The sequence below is a fragment of the Panthera onca genome, chromosome D3, assembly GCF_046562875.1.
Source record: "Panthera onca isolate mPanOnc1 chromosome D3, mPanOnc1 haplotype 2, whole genome shotgun sequence".
NCBI lineage: Eukaryota > Metazoa > Chordata > Mammalia > Carnivora > Felidae > Panthera > Panthera onca.
Genome location: NC_138350.1, coordinates 31497054 through 31515022, shown reverse-complemented (window position 1 = coordinate 31515022; position 17969 = coordinate 31497054). Strand labels below are relative to the sequence as shown.

At 38.4% G+C, this 17969-nt stretch overlaps 2 protein-coding genes across 9 annotated transcripts in view; both read right to left on the bottom strand.

Moving 5' to 3' along the window:
- Window positions 1-8701, bottom strand: part of SPIRE1 (spire type actin nucleation factor 1) — a 199600-nt gene extending 190899 nt beyond the window's left edge. For 2 of the 5 annotated variants that reach the window (XM_078435445.2, XM_078435446.2), the window contains exon 1: window positions 8159-8701. In XM_078435445.2, the coding sequence (XP_078291571.1) occupies window positions 8159-8480 (322 nt within the window). In that variant the 5' untranslated portion in view covers window positions 8481-8701. The remainder of the gene's footprint in view (window positions 1-8158) is intronic. The other 3 variants (XM_078435447.2, XM_078435448.2, XM_078435449.2) reach the window with 3 other exon arrangements.
- Window positions 8702-9957: 1256 nt separating this feature from the next.
- The window catches only part of CEP76 (centrosomal protein 76), a 34943-nt gene continuing 26931 nt past the window's right edge, over window positions 9958-17969 (bottom strand). The window contains exons 13-14 of one of the 4 annotated variants that reach the window (XR_009604233.3): window positions 11299-11450; window positions 9958-11188 (exon numbers count right to left, since the gene is read on the bottom strand). Coding sequence is in view for 2 of the 4 variants with exons in the window: in XM_060613192.3 (XP_060469175.3) it covers window positions 11361-11450 (90 nt within the window). In the remaining 2 variants the exon portion in view is untranslated. Of the gene's footprint in view, window positions 11189-11216; window positions 11451-17969 lie in introns of those variants that run through there. The other 3 variants (XM_060613192.3, XM_060613191.3, XM_078435450.2) reach the window with 3 other exon arrangements.

Here is a 17969-nt window from a genome sequence, read left to right as displayed (position 1 = left end):
TCTGTACACATAGGTTCAAATATATGCAAAACTTATGGTGTTATAATTCATGACAGTGGTGACTCTTGGGGTGGTTGCTGACTCAAAGGGTATACAGACAGGTCTGCTAGGATGTTAATAACGTCCTGTTCCTTGACCTGTATTCTGATTACACAGTGTATTCACATTGTGAAAATTCATCATTTATAATTTATGCACTTTTCTGTGAGTTATACCTTAATGAAAATTCGCTTTTAAAATAAAGACAAAATAGAGATATTTACAAATAGCAAAAACTGAGTGAATTTAATAGTAACAGACTTGCACTAAAGTAAATACTAAAGGAATTCTTCAAACAGAAGGGAAATGATCCCAGAAGAAAGTATAGTAATGCAGGAAGAACTACAGAGCATGGGAATGGCAAATACGTGAAAAAATCTAAATGAATATTAAATTGCACAAAAATGATGTCATATTTTAAATCTATGATAAACTAAAATACATGTCAACAATCATAAAACAACAAAAAGAGATCAACGAAGTTAGGATGTTCTAAGATCTCTGCACTGTCCGGAGAATAATACAGCAAGTAGTTTATATGACATTTTAATAAAAATTCAATAATGCATGTTTGGTTAAGATATTTTATGAGCATATCACAAGAATATATTTTATCCACACCCTATACTCCAGAGCAGTAATGCAAATGCATGTTTACAAAATGGACAACTATTTCAAATGTGATCAATCACCAACATTCTGCATGGTTCTACTGCAGCCTCAGGGACAGCTAGCCCTGAGTATCCATAACTACTTGTAACAGGAAGGCCAATGATGACAAGATTTGTCCCAAACCAGTTCTTGACCACCCACATACTCCAGTCACTCCATACTGGACCCCAGGCCACATTTCACTGACCTCCCCTCAGCTCCAGTATATCCAAGTTGATATCCCAATCAGGCTCCCCTGGCTTTAGTCCCCAGGTATCTTTCCCTTCGGGTAAACAGCGTGTACAGACTGCTCTCTCTCAACCTCTGTATTCAACTTGGCTCTGTGGTATTCATTACATAACTGCGGAAAAGATGTGGTAGGCATGCCAGTAAAAGCGAGATACCAGAAAGAGATACCTCACAAATCTAACAAAGTTTGAACACCAAAAAGAACTATGCCTTATGCTATTTGAATTCTTCTATATTTAAAACAAAACAACACCAGCATCAGCAATCATACCCCGTGCTGAGCTCCTTAGAGGTATGTCTGATTGTAGGGCCAGGACAAAATACATACACATCATAAACCTTAAAGTATCTTGTAGCACCAGAAAGTAAAGATGTGCTCAAAAACACAAAAGGATGGCTGCATGTCAAAGGGACACAGGAGCCAACATGAAGGAGCTTCCAATGGCTACAGCTGGAACAATTTGAGCAACAAAATAACATGGTAATGAATAACGAAGTATAAAATATACATGATTCCAGAATGATATAAATACATAAATGGGGGGGAAAGGGACAAATCTTCCTTACAGAAGAAGTCCAAATAATATTAAGTAGTAACAAAATATAAAATTATATTAAAATTAAGTAATATAACATTAAGTAGTAATAACAATATTAATTCACCCCTCCAGGAAGAGGCCCCCTTCTCGAATGCAGGCTAGACTTAGTGACTCCTTTCCAAAGAACAGATTGTAGAAAAGGTAACTCTTTAGTGGAGAAACCCAGCAAGTAAGTGCATATCCCCAGTGGTGTCGTGTCAATATTGTATGCCTCCATCCTACGTGATGAGAGGAGCCCCTTTCCCTATGTGGTAATAATTCTTTGCCCAAACACATAACCCCAGTCTAGTCAGGAAAACATTAGGCAAACGTAAATGGAAGGATAGCCTGCAAAACCCCTGACCAGTACTCCTCAAGACTGTCAACTCAGGGGAAACCAGGAAAGTCTAAGAAACCACAACAGACCAGAAGTATTCCATACTGTATTATGGAATAATACAGTATTCCATATTATACAGGAAAAAGGCCATTAACAGAAAAACTAGGGAAATCCAAGTGAAGTATGGAGTTTAATTAAAGCAATGTGCCAGCGCTGGTTTCTTAGTTTTGACAAACAGCACAGTAGAAGATGGTAACATTAAGAGAACTGGGTAAGAAGTACACAGGAATTCTCTGTGCTATCTTTCAAACTTTTCTGTATATCTAAAATTATCTCAAAATAAAAAGCTTATTGGGACACCTGGGTGGCTCAGTCGGTTAAGCCTCCGACTTCGGCTCGGGTCATGATCTTGCAGTTTACAAGTTCAAGCCCCGCATCGGGCTCAGTGTTGACAGCTCAGAGCCTAGAGCCTGCTTCAGACTCTGTGTCTCCTTCTCTCTCTGCCCCTCTCTCTCTCTCAAAAATAAATAAACATTTTAAAAAATGTTTATAAAAAACCCACTATTTTTGGTAATAGGCAATGTTTTCCTCAGAGTTTTAAACAAATATCTAGAAGATTGTTTCTCTTTTTTCTACTTAGCCAACAGGAAGCAAACGGGAAACATAATATGGCTCAGATGACACTATCATGAAAGCAGGATGGGAACTGTTGCTATTTTACAGAATTTGTGATGCGGGAAAGTGATTCTGACCTTAGAAATAAAACAGGCAGAGCGTGACTCGTCATCTCTCACCAACATATAGTCCTTGGTAGATCAATGGTTGTTTTCCTCTAAAGATGAGTCATAATTCTTGGTGAGGCTAATGGCTTTCCAAAAGAACCTTAACTTACTTAAGTACCCATATCTGTATATAACCAAACTCTTTCCACTGTTTTCCTCTGCAGAAGGCAGAAACACAGATACAAACCACAAACGCACTATTGCACAATTTCTGCCAAAAATGTCCGTGGCTACTCTCACATAATGCAACACAACTAGAAGTATGTTGGAGGGTAAACTGGAGTCAAAAGTGACAGCAATGTTAGTGATTATGGCTAAAATATCTTAATTTTGTAAATGACTACCTGAACATATCACTGAAGCCCCACCCAGGGGCCTAGAAGAGGCTTGTGTAAATAAGTGGGCTCAGGGTTGAAGCTGCACTAGCTTCGTGGTAAACTTTCCACTGTGTTTATGTTTTATCTTCTCTTCTTCAATGTCTAAAACAATTTATTTTTATATCGCTCACTGCTTACACAATAGCAGGAACTCAATTCATGTTTTTAAAATTTAATTACCCAACATATTTGGACATACTGTTCAAATGGAATAATCCTTACCTATTACTGTGCCTGATAAGACATTTCACCAACCCCTAATACCATCATTCACCCCCAAACTCTACCCTGGACACATGCACATAAATCTCAAAAGTTCCTTCCATTTAATGATCAGGATGTGAACACTCAAGAATTATACCAAGAATGAACAAGAATTAATCTTTTAAAATATGGTTTCACTATTTTAACCTTCTCCACAACTATTCGGTCTCTCTTTAAAATCAAATAGTATATTATTCCAAGACCAATTCTCCCACCAAATTAGCATGAAACTTGCTGAGAAGTTGACGGATCATGTCCTCTTTTCAAAGTCCAAACAAAGCCTGAATGTTTCCTATACCAAGGGATGCCGTTATTAGTATGCACGCAGGTTTTCATTGTTCCTCAAAGGAAAACCTATTACCAATCTAAGATTATTTTAAATCAAGATGTGGTCATTTTAAATGTTCTTTATACATCTACCATTATAGATACATCAAAGATTTTGAAACCAAAATCTGAAATGTTTTTTTTTGTCAGATGAGTATTTAAGGACTAAGAGGCTGCTGAGAGATCATGCAATGGATCTAAGCTCTAATACTGCTGTTATTAATAATTCTTTGTGGCATCCCAGGAAAAAAAAAAGTTTCAATCTTTCAAAGATCTGAAATATAACCTAAATTCCATCAATGACTCTTACTAAATAATGTGTACAGTAAAATGTGTTCGAAATGCCAGTTAGGTACACTGGTGACAAAGAGCAGGCTCTATATGTAGACCCTAAGTGTCTTTAACTCATTTGACAGAGGTGTGAAAGCAAAAACTTCATCAAACTGTTACCAGACAATAAGGTCTTACTATGGCTACAAGTACATAAACATTGGGTAAAATAAAAATGTTAAGTTATCCACCTAAGAAGAATCATAAGCCCTCTTGATTCTAAGCAAGTTTCCTTCTATCATCACAGAAATAACTTCATAAAATATACTAATTCATGATTTAATCATTTTCACTCTTAAGACATCCTTTAAAGAACTAATATTTTCTTCTTCTTTAATTTATCTCCTTCAGTCCTTTATCACACTGCTTTCATGGCCATGTTAGTATATGGCACTAGATTATATCTGAATGCTAAATAAAATTGCCTATTTTTTTTTTTTTTCCGTATTGGTCTCATTTCCGTGTCTCCCACATCTTTCATCATTTTCCTATTTCTTTTATAAAGTATTTCTAATTTAATTCAAACTGATTGTGAACATTCTGGATGTATCAACACTGTTAAAAGTAAACAAGAACTAAAATCAATTACTACTATATTCAACCCCAAAACAAGTTCAGAAAGCATGTGAGCAACATGCATCCCACGCATCTATGGGATTAAGAGGAGCAATACTACTGATAGGGAACCAATACCACTTGTTCATTCATTCAACAGCAGAGGGAACAGTGGCCAGCTGAAAGACTCACTCACTGGAGGATAACCGCGAGGATCCGATTCTCCACTCTGAACACAACCTGCGTACCACTCATCATCTGCTAGATCAATAGTTCTCAACAGATCACTTTGCCCTCCCAGGGGACATTTAGACATGTCCAGAGACATTTTTCATTGTTATGACTTGGGGGAGGGGATGGATAGTTAGTGGCATCCAGTGGGTAGAGATCACGGATGCTGCTGTACATCCTATACAGGCACAGGGAAGCCCCATACCGAACTATTCATCCAAAAATGTCAATGGTGCTGAGACTGAGAAACCCTGACCCAAACATTTGTCCCAATTCTGAGTAAAAATGCAGAATTGCAGGACCAGAGGCACCATGGTGGTGTGAAAGGACACAGAATTAGGGGAAAAAGGAAACTAAAACTTACTGAGTATCTGCTACATACTAAGCCTTGCTGTTGTCATTTTACACGCGTCATCTCACTTAAACACTCTCTCGTGAAAAAGTCATCTATTCTCATTTTACAGATGACAAGGCTGGACTCAGGGTGACTATATATGCAGAACTTGAGTGTCTTTAACTCATTAATTAAGGGAGGTTAAGGAAGTTACTCAAGGTTACTCAGCTAGGAAGGGGAGGAATCATGACCCAAATTCAAACCAAATCTGTTTCTAAGCCTAGAGGTTGAAAGACCTGGATTTTATTCAAAGTTACCAGTATGAATTTAAGCAAGTCCCTTAATTTCCCTAAACCTCCATTTGGAAATAAATCAATGGGTAAATGTATGAAAATATAAATGCTGTTGATTGCCAACAACATACATGGTAAATGCCCTACAATGAAAAAGTACTTCTTAGAATTGAAGTGTCATGATTACCATTTTTCCTTAAAAACAATTTATACATGTGAACAGTATAAGTTATCATTAATTTTTAAGAATCAAGATTAAGTGCTCAGTTGTACCTTCTGTAGCCATGCAACTACTCTTAAATCCTAGGAGTAAATAAATATAAACAACATTTTGGTATGAACTTCCTAAAGATTTTTAATCAGTCAACCCTAAAATGCTCAAGATTGTATCAACAACTTTGGTTGGGCTCTCTCCACAACTGGTAGCAGAAATCATGAGCAGAACTAAGGAAGAAGATGGGGTGCCTGTGTAGTGCAGTTAAGCATCTGACTATTGACTGATCTCAGTTCAAGTCATGATTTGCTGTTTGTGGGTTCAAGCCCTGCATCAGGTTCTGCGCTGATGGCTTGGAGCCTGCTTGGGATTGGGATTCTCTCTCTCTCTCTCTCTCCATGTCCCTCCCCCCCTCATTCCCTCTCTCTCTCTCAAAATAAACTTTAAAAATTAAAAAAAAAAAAAAAGAACTAAGGAACAACACAAAATGTTTATAAATCCATTGCCGCTACTGCAGGGAAACTACTATTCTCTCCGTGAAAAGAGTATTACATTGAGGTCAAGATGTTATCACTCATAGGAATGATGCAAAATAATAACGATAATTCATTTTAACTACCACCAGAATACACCCTTGTCTTTGACAAGTAAACTACTGTAGGTCCATAAACATAACATAAACCACACTCTACTGGGATCAAGTTCAAGAGAAAGATAATGTAAACTGCTGTTTGTTCCTTCCAGAAGACACCAGTACCAAATGCTACTTCTAAAAGGGGGTTGCAGGGCACCTGGGTGGCTCAGTTAAGGGTGTGATGTCTGACTCCAGCTCAAAGGTCATGATCTACTGGCTTATGGGTTCAAGCCCCTTGTCAGGCTCTGTGGTGACAGCTCAGAGCCTGGAGCCTGCTTCAGATTCTGTCTCCCTCTCTCTCTGCCCCTTCCCTGCTTGCGCTCTCTCTCAAAAATAAATAAACATTAAAAAAATAATAATAAAATAAAACGGGGTCGCACCCAACATTATTTTCCTTAGAAATGCCAGATTCCAAGGCATGGCTTTGCTGTATTTTATAATAAATTTATCTTTTAATATATTAATACACTGTAAGTAAATTATAATCCCGAGTATTTTCCACTAATGTTAAGTCAAAACTTAAAAACAATAAACACATCAAATAAACTAAAAACTATTTGAAATAAAATAATTTCTAAAGAATTATAAAGACTCAATTTAAATAAATAAAAGTTCTAAAATGTGTTTACCACACACACACACACAACACACACACACACACACAAATTAATGTATTAATGTTCTGGTGGAATTGAAAGAATTGTTATCTATAACCTTGAACGTTTTTTATTTTAAATAAGGATTTGCATTAAATGTCATTTTACTAACTACTTATGAATTACATCTTTCACCGTTAGCATTTTGATACTTTCATCAACTTTCTAAAAGTGAGGGCAGATTATTTCTCTATGTTCTTAACATACTTGCCTCTCAAAAGACTGAATTACATTAAAACTGACATGAAAAACCTATTATCAATCCCTTCATCACCATCACCAAATCTGAGTAAGCCCTAGCTACATATTAACGTGTAGGTGATAATCTTGAAGAATTTACACCAGACAATGACCTAACCAAAATCCATTTTCTGTTTATCTGAAATCCTGTCAACGTTTGACTCGACAAACCTGTTTTTTCATCACAAGAAATTCTAATACGCAGGTAAATAGCAGTTGTTTTATAATTTTCAGGAGCTAGATAGAAATCATTATTTAATCTCCTTCCATCTCTCCCAATATAACAAAATTCTCCTCGGGGCTTTTTATATTTCCTAACCAAAGGAATTTGTTGCCAAATTAAAAAAATACTATTAGCTGACTATTCATTCTGAAAGGTGTAATTTTCCTGACAGCAGAATTAAGTATCCTTGGTGAGATCTCACGTGAACCTTTCATAGCACCTATCACACCATAAATGCAACCCCAGTAAATAGCCCTGGCATGTAAGTATGTATACATAGCTTATCACGAAAAGGACCCAACCCATTCCATTTCCCAAACAAGACGCGGGCAGCTGTCCTATGACAGTGTGTACAATTACCAGCACCCTGGGCAGGTCGGATGGCCCAGCCGGAGTGGGGAGGGCGGCGCAGGCCCGCCCAGACACCCTCTTCACAGCCCCTCTTTGTGCCGCTACCCGCCCCCCACCCCCTGCTCTGACCTACGTGGGGCGCCGCTCCACCACAGCGCCAGCACCACCCTCCCCCGCCGGCCCCAGGCCCGGCTCCTCCCGGTCTCCCTTGGGAGGTGGGGGGTCGCGGGGCGGAAGAGCCGGGCCCAGGAACTGCGAGGGAAAAGGGGGGGGGGGGCACAGCGGGGATCCTCCTGTGGGAGGTAAGGGTCGCGGAGAGGGGGCAGGGCCCAGGGACTGCGAGGGAAAAGAGGGGCCGAGGAGGGGTCCTCTCGTTGCGGGGGGGGGGGGGGGGGGGGGGGTCGCGGGGCGGAAGGACCAGGCCGGGGACTGCGAGGGAAAGAGGGTCGCGGCGGGGATTCTCCGCGGGGGCGCAGGTCGGCGGCCTCACCCGCAGCGGGGGGCGGCTCTCCCGCGTCGCCGGGCGCCAGGGTGACGGCGCCGTCCCTCCAGACACGGATCTGCGCGGCTGAGCGCACGCGGTGGCGGGGCTGGCGGCGGCCGGCGTCCGCGGCACGCAGGGAGCCGCAGCACTGGTAGCACACGGCCCACGCCTGCTCCTCGTTGATGGGCTGGTTGTAGAGCCTCAGTATCTCCTCCAAGCTCAGCGCGTCCGGCGGGCCGCCCGCCGCCTCGGGGTCCGGCGGCCCCTCGCCACCCGCCGGCTCCGCCCGGGGCTCCCCGCCGCCCGCCGTGCCCGCCGGCTGAGCCATCCCGCGGGTCGGCGCTGCGCTTGGCCGCCGCGCCTTGTGCCGGCGTCTCTTCAGGTCCGGAGCATCGTCTCGGCGCGCCGCCGCCTCCTCATCCCCGGAACCGCCCCGCCCAACCTGGCCGCGCGCGCCGCCGCGGGGGACCAGGCAGGGAACGGGGCTAGGGCCCGGCGGCCGTGGGCGAGCGGAGCGCGGCGACGACGCCGCGGCCGTCCTGACCAGGCCGCCGCCGCCGCCGCCGGCAGCCCGTAGCGACGCGATGGCGTCCGCCGGCCCCGCCCCGCGCCCGTCGCGCGCTCAGTGCCCGGGCTGCGGAGCCGCCCCTCTAGGGGTCCGCACGACTGGGAGCTGCGGCGCGCGCTCCGCCGCCGCGCTCCGCCGCCGCGCTGATCATTCCGACCGCAGCCAGCCCCGCCAAGCGGACAGGCCGCTGGCGCTGGATCCCCCTGAAATTGGCTCGCCGGAAGTCTAATTAGGAACTCGAACCCAGACTGGAGCGAATTCCTAATGAAGGTCTGTTGAACTGCTGCGGCACCGGCTCCCAGGCCGCCCCGCCTGCCCCCATCCACCGCAGGACCCCTCCCGCAGGGCGCTGATCCCGCGCCTCCTTCAAGCCTGCACGCGGTTTCTCTTGACCAGCCGACTTCGTACTGCGCCCGGCCTCACCCCTTCGTCATGTCCCGGACCCGCCCTTGCTCTTTCTGGAGTAGCTGTCGCCATCAATATACCGTATAATTTATTTAGATGTATTGTTTATTGACTAGGTCCTCCCATGTTCATTGTTAAGTCCCATGAGGATGGAGGCCTTTTATGGGTTTTGCTCACTGACTTCCCCCAAGCGCGTAGATCAGGGCCTGGGGTATAAACATTTTGTAAATAATTTGTAGACATTAATTTCGGCATCCTTCCGGATTCATTTTGTAACATTTCTAAAACTCCTCACTAAGTCTCCAATGATCACACCCATCATAGTGCAATTAACCCAGTAGATTCAGACGATGTGGAATTGATATCACAGTGGCAAAATTGAACTGAGGGCAATTAGCCATAGAATTAAAGAGAGAAATACTGTACTCCCGAGGGCCTTGCTGAATTCATTAAGTTATGCAATAAAACATAAGTCTTAGTTAAAACAATCACTCATTGGTAAATGAGTTTACTTGGTAACATTCCACTCTGAGGCTAGTCCTGTGTCAGAACTTGACAGAGTTGAAAGCATCAACCAAGTAAGAAATGTATACTAACTACCAATAAAACTTTTAACGCAGTTTGTGATATTAGATCTCACACTCTTAACAACTGCATCTTGCAGTAGAAATTACAGAGGTCTATTATTTATGCTTAAGATACCACATAGAGTAGTAGTGGGGAGAAGAGAGAAAATCAAAAGGATATTTTAAAAAAGAGTAAGGAATTAAAAGAGAGGGGAGAAAAAAGCTTCACCCTAGTCACCTTATTATAATTTCACTACAACAGATAACAAAACCCCCCTTAAGTAACATCACTTAATCATAGGTTCATAATTCCATTTGCAAAAATGTGCTATGTGTGCCAATGCCCTGAGAAGAAAGGTCTAATTCCTTATATAGATGTGGAAACAAAACCCCTTGATTTAAAAATGGGAGAACATTCCCAAAATTTGACATTTAAAATGTTTAGATCCTGTGTGAATTTTGAAAATAGAGGGCTTTAAAACAGTCCCGACAATGCAGAAAACTAAATGGTCTACTTTTATGGACACCACCACCATCTCCTGGCTGTATAAGATATTGCTGTCCTGTTTCACTCTGATAGCTACAGCCCACCAAGATCAATTACATTTTTGTTATCTTTACTCCCCCCACAAAAGACAATTTAAGTGAATTAATGAATTGATGAATCCATGAGCCAGTCACTTGCTACTCCTGGCATAGGGCAATAAATAAATCTCCAAGTAAAGGTTAACAGTGAAGGGAAGAAGGGACTGGAAGTGAGAGAAAAATCCAAATTTTACCTCAAATGTTAATATTAAAAGATGTGTTCTTTAAAATGACTCCACAACAGGATTTTTTATCCTTTCCTAAGTGATAATTTTTAAGCATACAAATACATTTTGGTCACAGGAAGATTACATAAAATAGGTGTTGTGTGTGTTTTCTTTTTCCAGATACAAAATCATGACTGATATACTGTATTTCAAGTAACTTTCTGGCCTTTGTGAGTTTATATGGAATTAAGTTGAGGCAAGATGACAAGTAGAATGTTGTTTGATGTATGCAGGAAAAAAGGATAAATCTCCAAAATCTTAGCGATCTTCTATTATAAATCTCTTCATTATATAACCTGAACACTTGACACATTTTTATACAAAGACAGTATACTTCTACTTTTTATATGATTTTCAGAACCCTTTGAAATTTTGATAAGCCCCACGTCCATCATCACATTCTGAGAAGGTGACAGCTGACAACTCAAAGACTATCAGAGGTCCATATATTCTCAGGGCTGAGGCAGTACTGTGGAATGATTTGGCACCTTCCCATTTTCTCATTTTCAATTCAAATTCAAAGATTCAGGTACCTTCTTGTAGAGTATATTTTGTTCCAATTTCTGTCACTGATTTTATTTTTTTATTCTTGGCTTCACCACTTTAAAAAAATTGCTCTATGTAGTTAAAATGTCTGAACAATTCAAATCAACACGTAAATGGCTCTTTCAAAGTGCTGTGAGATCTGTGAAAAATAGTGGCATGTATTACTCTGAATATGATTTTAGTTTTCATTGATTTTGTTGCTGCATTTACTAAAAATGGAATTCTTGAAATTTTTAATCTTATATTTACTTATCATTTTTGCAGGATAAATGTACTTCATGCTTCACACTCTGGACATGCTGGGTGAGCTGCTATGAGTCTTTCAGGGAGCACAATCTGCCTGTGCAGCCCAAGCTTAATCCAGTCACTCCCAGACAACTGCTCCTAAGAGGCACATTCACCTGGAAAAGTGCACCAAAAAGGAAAAAATAGAACAGCATATTTTTTTCAGTGTTTATAACCTAAATTTTCATTGCCCACAATTATACTACTTTATAATCTTAAAAGTGAACATTTTATACTTTCAAAGTGCTTTCTTCAGTTACACAACTTGAAGGTCAGATATTATTATCCCTATTTTACAGAAGATAAAATATAGGACTAGTAAATGAAAGAGATGGGACTGGAATCCAGGCCTCCTGACCAGCTCAGCTCTTTCTGCTGCTTACATTGTCTCTCTACATTGGCACAGAGCAAGAAAAAAGTCCTCACACTTCATTCCTCACTCCACCAAGCATGAGTAGTAAATAAAAAGCAGATGTTTTGAATTTGTACATCCCACTATGATCAACTAAACTTTTGCTATTTCAAACACTTTCAAAGAATAATGTGATACCCCATCTCCCTCCATTTGTCCTGGCATTAAGTTTCACCATAGCGGTCATCTCCCGATAGTAATTATCTTCAAGGTGATCTATAATGACTCCATCCCCATCAGAGAATTGCAGATTATCACTCCTCTAAGGAGGCTAATTCCATCAACAATCCTAAGTGCAGTTTGAAATGTGCGTCTTGTAATTTTGGTAATTAAACTGAGTATCAACCCAAAATCTTTAAAATTAGTCATGAAAACTAGCATGTGACCTTATACAGAGAACCAAAAGTATATAGACCAGATAAGAATACAACAAAATTGGTTTCTTCTGGTCTGTACTTGTAAAAGAATTAACTTTTTTCCCCAATGCCAAAGATAAATGTTCATTGAGAAACATTTAGAAAATTCCCATGAATACCCTTTTCCTAAGTTGTATTCTAAACCAGTTGTTTGCCACAACATATTCATTCCATAGCATCTAATTTATTCATAAATTTACCTATCCTACTTTGATGAGATCAAGTTACATACCCACTGATAAAAACTGAGGAGAAGTAGAGGAATGAGGTAAAATATCTCAACAGTAGCATATCAGTATGTTCATGAAGGATTTGGGGAAATACTCGGTCAAACAATAGTCATGTTTCACCTTATTAATGTGATTCTCCTTTGAAACAATTACTTTTAAACCAACAAGGAAAGATGGTCTTCTGATTCTGATAGTTAAGTGGAATCATTAGCTTCAATTAGTAAAGAAGATTTGATTTGGAAAAGACCTCATAGATCTAAATCTTAGCACAACCCATTATTTTACTTATAAAAATTTGAGTCTGCAGAGGTTAAGTGACTTACCGCAAATTACTGACAGTTGCCAAAAGTAAATATACTTCAAATATACTTCCTTTAACATAAGGTTTTTAGATCCTGTTTTTTACCCATATTACCTTACCTCTCATCAGATTTCAAGTTAGGATAAGCAGTAGCTTATTTCTCAATTCCAATGGAAAATTGAAAAGAACACAAGGCACAAAAATATCTTTATTTGATAGCAAAATTTTGATGTTCGACAACACTTGCTTGAAAATAGTAGAGTTCTCAATAAAACTTTTAAGAAACCAGAGTTTTAGGTTGTGTAAGTTAAAGAGAAATAATCCATTTTCAGACTGAAGTCATACTCTGTTGTTGTTTTTTTCATTGTGAAAATGAAGTCATACTGATGAGGTAAAGCTAAAATATTTTTTCAAACCTCTATATTTAATTTTTGCTGAACTTTATACAAAAAAAAAAAAAAGTCCCTTTCTTATTGTTCAAAAGATTGTCTTTTTTCCCTAGTGTGCAGGTAGAAGTCTGGAGCTGCTCTTGGCCCTAGCATATTCTATATGACTCTGTGAAAGGCTCATTTCTCTTCCAAGCTTAATATGTAACTAGCACAAAATATGGCTTACCTTTAATTCAATTAAATAAGCAATGAATTAAGCCTTGCTTTGGTAATTTTTGTGGACAGGTATAGGTAGGGCAGGACTCCTTATATTTTAGCAGTGCTTTTCCCTCAGGTTTTTCCCCAAACTATTTTCTTAACCTGAATTCTTGTGTCCTCTTGATCCTTTCTTAATAGCCATTAATGGAGTACAATGTCTTTCTTTCTCTTATTTGCTATGCATGTTCATTCCTCATGAGAACTGGAAGTATAAACCTGGTTCCTACTTTTTGTCTAGTAATCATAATCCTTTCTAAGAGATGTTAGAAAAACATCATTGACATTAAAATTCATAAAGATATGACTCCTAGATCTCAACCTAAAACTATGACAATATTTTAAACAAACTTCCTAACACTTTGCTAAGTAATTATCATTTTTCAAGTGCAATACTGTCATGATGCCATTTGACATTTTCAGTTTTAACTAAATTATATAGTATTCATTTTTTTCTTTGTAGCAGAAGCAATTTTTATGTTGTAGGATTATAAATATTGGGCCAACTTTCCTCAGCTAAAACAGAGCACTAGAGCAAGCACCAAGATAATTTAGGCCAACTGTTCACAACTTTTATTCTGACCTAACACATAAGATAGAGGACATTCGTTTATACAACATTTCTACAAGCATATCCAGGGATATTTCACATTCTCAGCCACCTATCTATATACCTCCACTTATTTCTCTCCCACAGAGGAAAGCTTATCATTATGCGAAAATGAACATGACATCATTAAAAGCCCAATGGTGTAGCGTTAACCCCTTGAATTTGTCTTGTAAAGTAAATTAATACATTAATACTTAAAACTCTTTCAAAGCACCTAAAAATGTGTAAAATAACTAAGAGTTTATGAAGTAACATATAGAAGTCTATTAAAAGATCACAAGAGATTATCTAATGCAAAGCCGTAAGTAACCTTGCCATTAAGTTTACCTGTGCAGTTTACGACACAAAAAGTAGCATTTTTCAGTGATTGACCAAATGACAAGAACCTCTTTTACATATATTTAAGAAAAAATATACTATATAAAGACATATTTCAAAAAGACTTCGGGTAATTCTGAAAATGTCTTTGAAAAAGAACCTAATATTGCCATGGAAATTTGCAAAGAAGTAACCTTTGAATTAATTTCTTCTACTATATTTAAAACAACTGCTACTGGTAATGTATAAGCTATTTAACCGATTCTTACTATCAAGTTTATTAAGAACTGAAGATTCCAACCTAACATCTTTGAACTAATCCAAAGACACTAGTTTTAGTAATATATTGCCAGAAAAAATTAATCAAGTTTCATTCAAAACATTATTTATAACTTTAGTTTAAAAAATTCCATATATCACTGGAATTAAGGTAGTATAAAACTAAAGTTGATTCTCATAAGTTAAGATGTATATGAGAAACCCTAGAGCAACTATCAAAAAATAAAAATATAATGACAAAACGGTTAAAGACATTTAAATGCTGCACTAGAAAATATTCACTTAATGCAAAAGCAAGCAGTAAAGGGGAAATAAAGGAATAAAAAAGGCATGAAACACAAAACAAAAAGTTAAATGGCAGACATTAAACCCAGCTATACCAATAAGAACATTAAATGTGAATGGATTTAACAATCCAGACAAAAGGCAGAGACTGTCAGATTGGGGAAAAAAATAAGATTTGACTATACACCATATACAAGGGATACACTTTAAACTGCAAGATATGAATTGATTAAAAGTTAAAGGATAGAAGAAGATATAATCATGTAAACAGCAACCACAAGAAAGTTATACTAATATCAGAAAAAGTAGACTTTAAAACAAAAATATTATTAGAGACAAAAAGGGACATTTTAAAAAGGACATATGCACATGACAATTACAATCATATATATCAAAGCACCAAAATATATCAAACAAAACCTGAAAGGAATGTAGGGAGAAATAAACAACTCAGCAGCAATAGTTGGAGGACTTTAGGGACACTTGGGTGGCTCAGTTGGTTAAGCATCCAACTCTTAATTTCACCACAAGTCATGATCTCATGGTTTGTAAGTTTGAGCGCCACATCAAACTGTTAGTGCTGAGCCTGCTTGGGATTCTCTCTCTCCCTCTCTCTCAAAATAAATAAATTAAAAAAAAAATAGTTGGAAGATTTCAGTACTCTTCTTTCATTAATGACTGAACAACTAGAATAAACCATTAATGGATACATAAACAAGGATATATTTGAACACTATAAACAACCAGACCTAACAGACAACTCTAGAACACTCCACCCAGCAACAGAATATACTTTTTTTCTTAATGCACATGTGAACATTCTCCAGGATAAATATGTTAAGCCACAAAACAAACCTCAATAAATGTAAGAGGATAGAAATAATACAAAGTATGTCCCCTGGCCACAATAGAATGAAATTAGAAATCAATAGCAGGAGAAAAAAAATTGGTTAACTCACAAACATATGGAAATTAACACACTCCTAAACAGCCAATGGGTCAAAGAAGAAATCGAAAGAGATATCAGAAAATACTTTGATATGGATGAAAATGGAAAAAAAAAAAAACATACCAAAATTAATGAGATGCATATGAAGGAGTGCTTACAGGAAAATTTATAGCTGTAAATGACTATATTAAGAAGAAAGAACTCAAATCAATAACCTAACCTTCTACATTAAGATACCAGAAAAAGAAGTACAACTAAACCTAAAGCAAGAAGGACAGAAATAATAAAGATCAGGGTAGAAATGAATGAAAAAGGAATAGAAAAACAACAAAGAAAAATCAGTGACACCAAACCCTAGTTCTTTGTTATGATCAACAAAATTGGAAAAAAAAAGAGAGAAGACTCCCATTAGTAGGATCAGAAATGAAAGAGGGGGCCGCCTGGGTGTCTCAGTAGGTTGGGCATCCGACTTCAGCTCAGGTCATGATCTCACTGTCCATAGGTTCAAGCCCCGCATCAGACTCTGTGCTGACAGCTCGGAGCCTGGAGCCTGCTTCGGATTCTGGGTCTCCCTCTCTCTCTGCCCCTCCCCCGCTCAAGCTCTGTCTCTGTCTCTCTCAAAAATAAATAAACATTAAAAAAAATTTTTTTTAAAGAAATGAAAGAGAATCATCACCACTAGCCTTATAAATATAAAAAGGATTATGAAGAAATACCATGAACAACTGTACACCAAAATTAGATAACTTAGATGAAATGGATAAATTCCTATAAAGACACACAAACTATCAAAACTGCCTTAAGAAGAAACAGACAATCTGGATAGACCTATAACAAGTGAAGCAATTGAGTTTGCAATCAAAAAACTACTCACAAAGCCCAGGACCAGATGGTTTCTGAATTCTACCAATTAAAGTGAAAACTGAATCAACTTTGCACAAACTCTTCCAAAAAACAGAAGTGAGGAACACTTCCCAATTCATTTTATGAGACCAGGATTATCCTGATATCAAAATCAGACAAAAGATATTACAAGAAAAGTAAATTACAAACCAGTATCTCTTATGAATGCAGATCAAAAAAATCCTCATCAAAATACTAGCAAACTGAACACACAGCAGCATTTAAAAAGAATTATACACCATGACCAAGTACAATTTATCCTAGAATTTCAAAGTTGGTTTAACATTTGAAAATCAAGTCATGTACTACATTATATCAATAAATAAGAAACAAAAATCACATGATCATCTCATTAGATGTAGAAAGAGCATCTGACAAAAATCCAACACCCTTTCATAATAAAAATAAAAACAACTAGGGGTTAGATGGGAACTTCCTCAACCTGATGAAGGGTATCTATGAAAAGTTAACATCATAGTTAATGGTGAGTTATTTCTCCCTAACATCATGAACGAGACAAGAATATCTCCTCTCATCACGTCTCTTCAACACTGTGTTGGAGGTACTAGCCAGAGCAATTAGGTAAATGAATGAATGAACGAATCAATGAATAAATGTCATCTAGGTTGGAAATGTAGAAGTAAAACTACTTCTATTTGCAGGTGTCATAATCGTGTATAAAGAAAATCCTAGGGAATCCACTAAAAAACTATTGGAATTACTAAATGAGGTCAGCAAGCTTGCACGATACAAGATGAATCTACAAAAATCAATTATATTTTTAATCACTTGCAATGAACAATCAAACATGAAACTAAGAAAACATTTACAATAGCCATCAAAAAGATAAAATGGGAATAAATTTAACAAAAGTACAAAACTTATACTCTGAAAACTACAAAACATTGTTGAGAAAAATTAAAGATTTAAAATAAATGGGAAAACAAGCCATGCTCATAAATCAAAAGACTTAACATTGTTAAGATGGCTATACTCCTCAAGGGGCACCTGGCTGGCTCACTTCGTAAAACATGCAACTCTTGATCTCAGGATTGTGAGTTAAAGTCCCATTTTGGGGCTTTTAGGGAGAAAAAAATACCAATACTGCCCAAAGCGATCCACAAATTCAAGGCAATCCCTCTTATAATTCTGGTGTCTGATCTTGCCATTTTCAATGATGTAGATGGAGCTAGAATATATTATGCTAAGTGAAATAAGTCAATCAGAGAAAGACAAATACCATGATTTCATTCGTATGTGGAATTTAAGAATCAAAACAGATTAACAT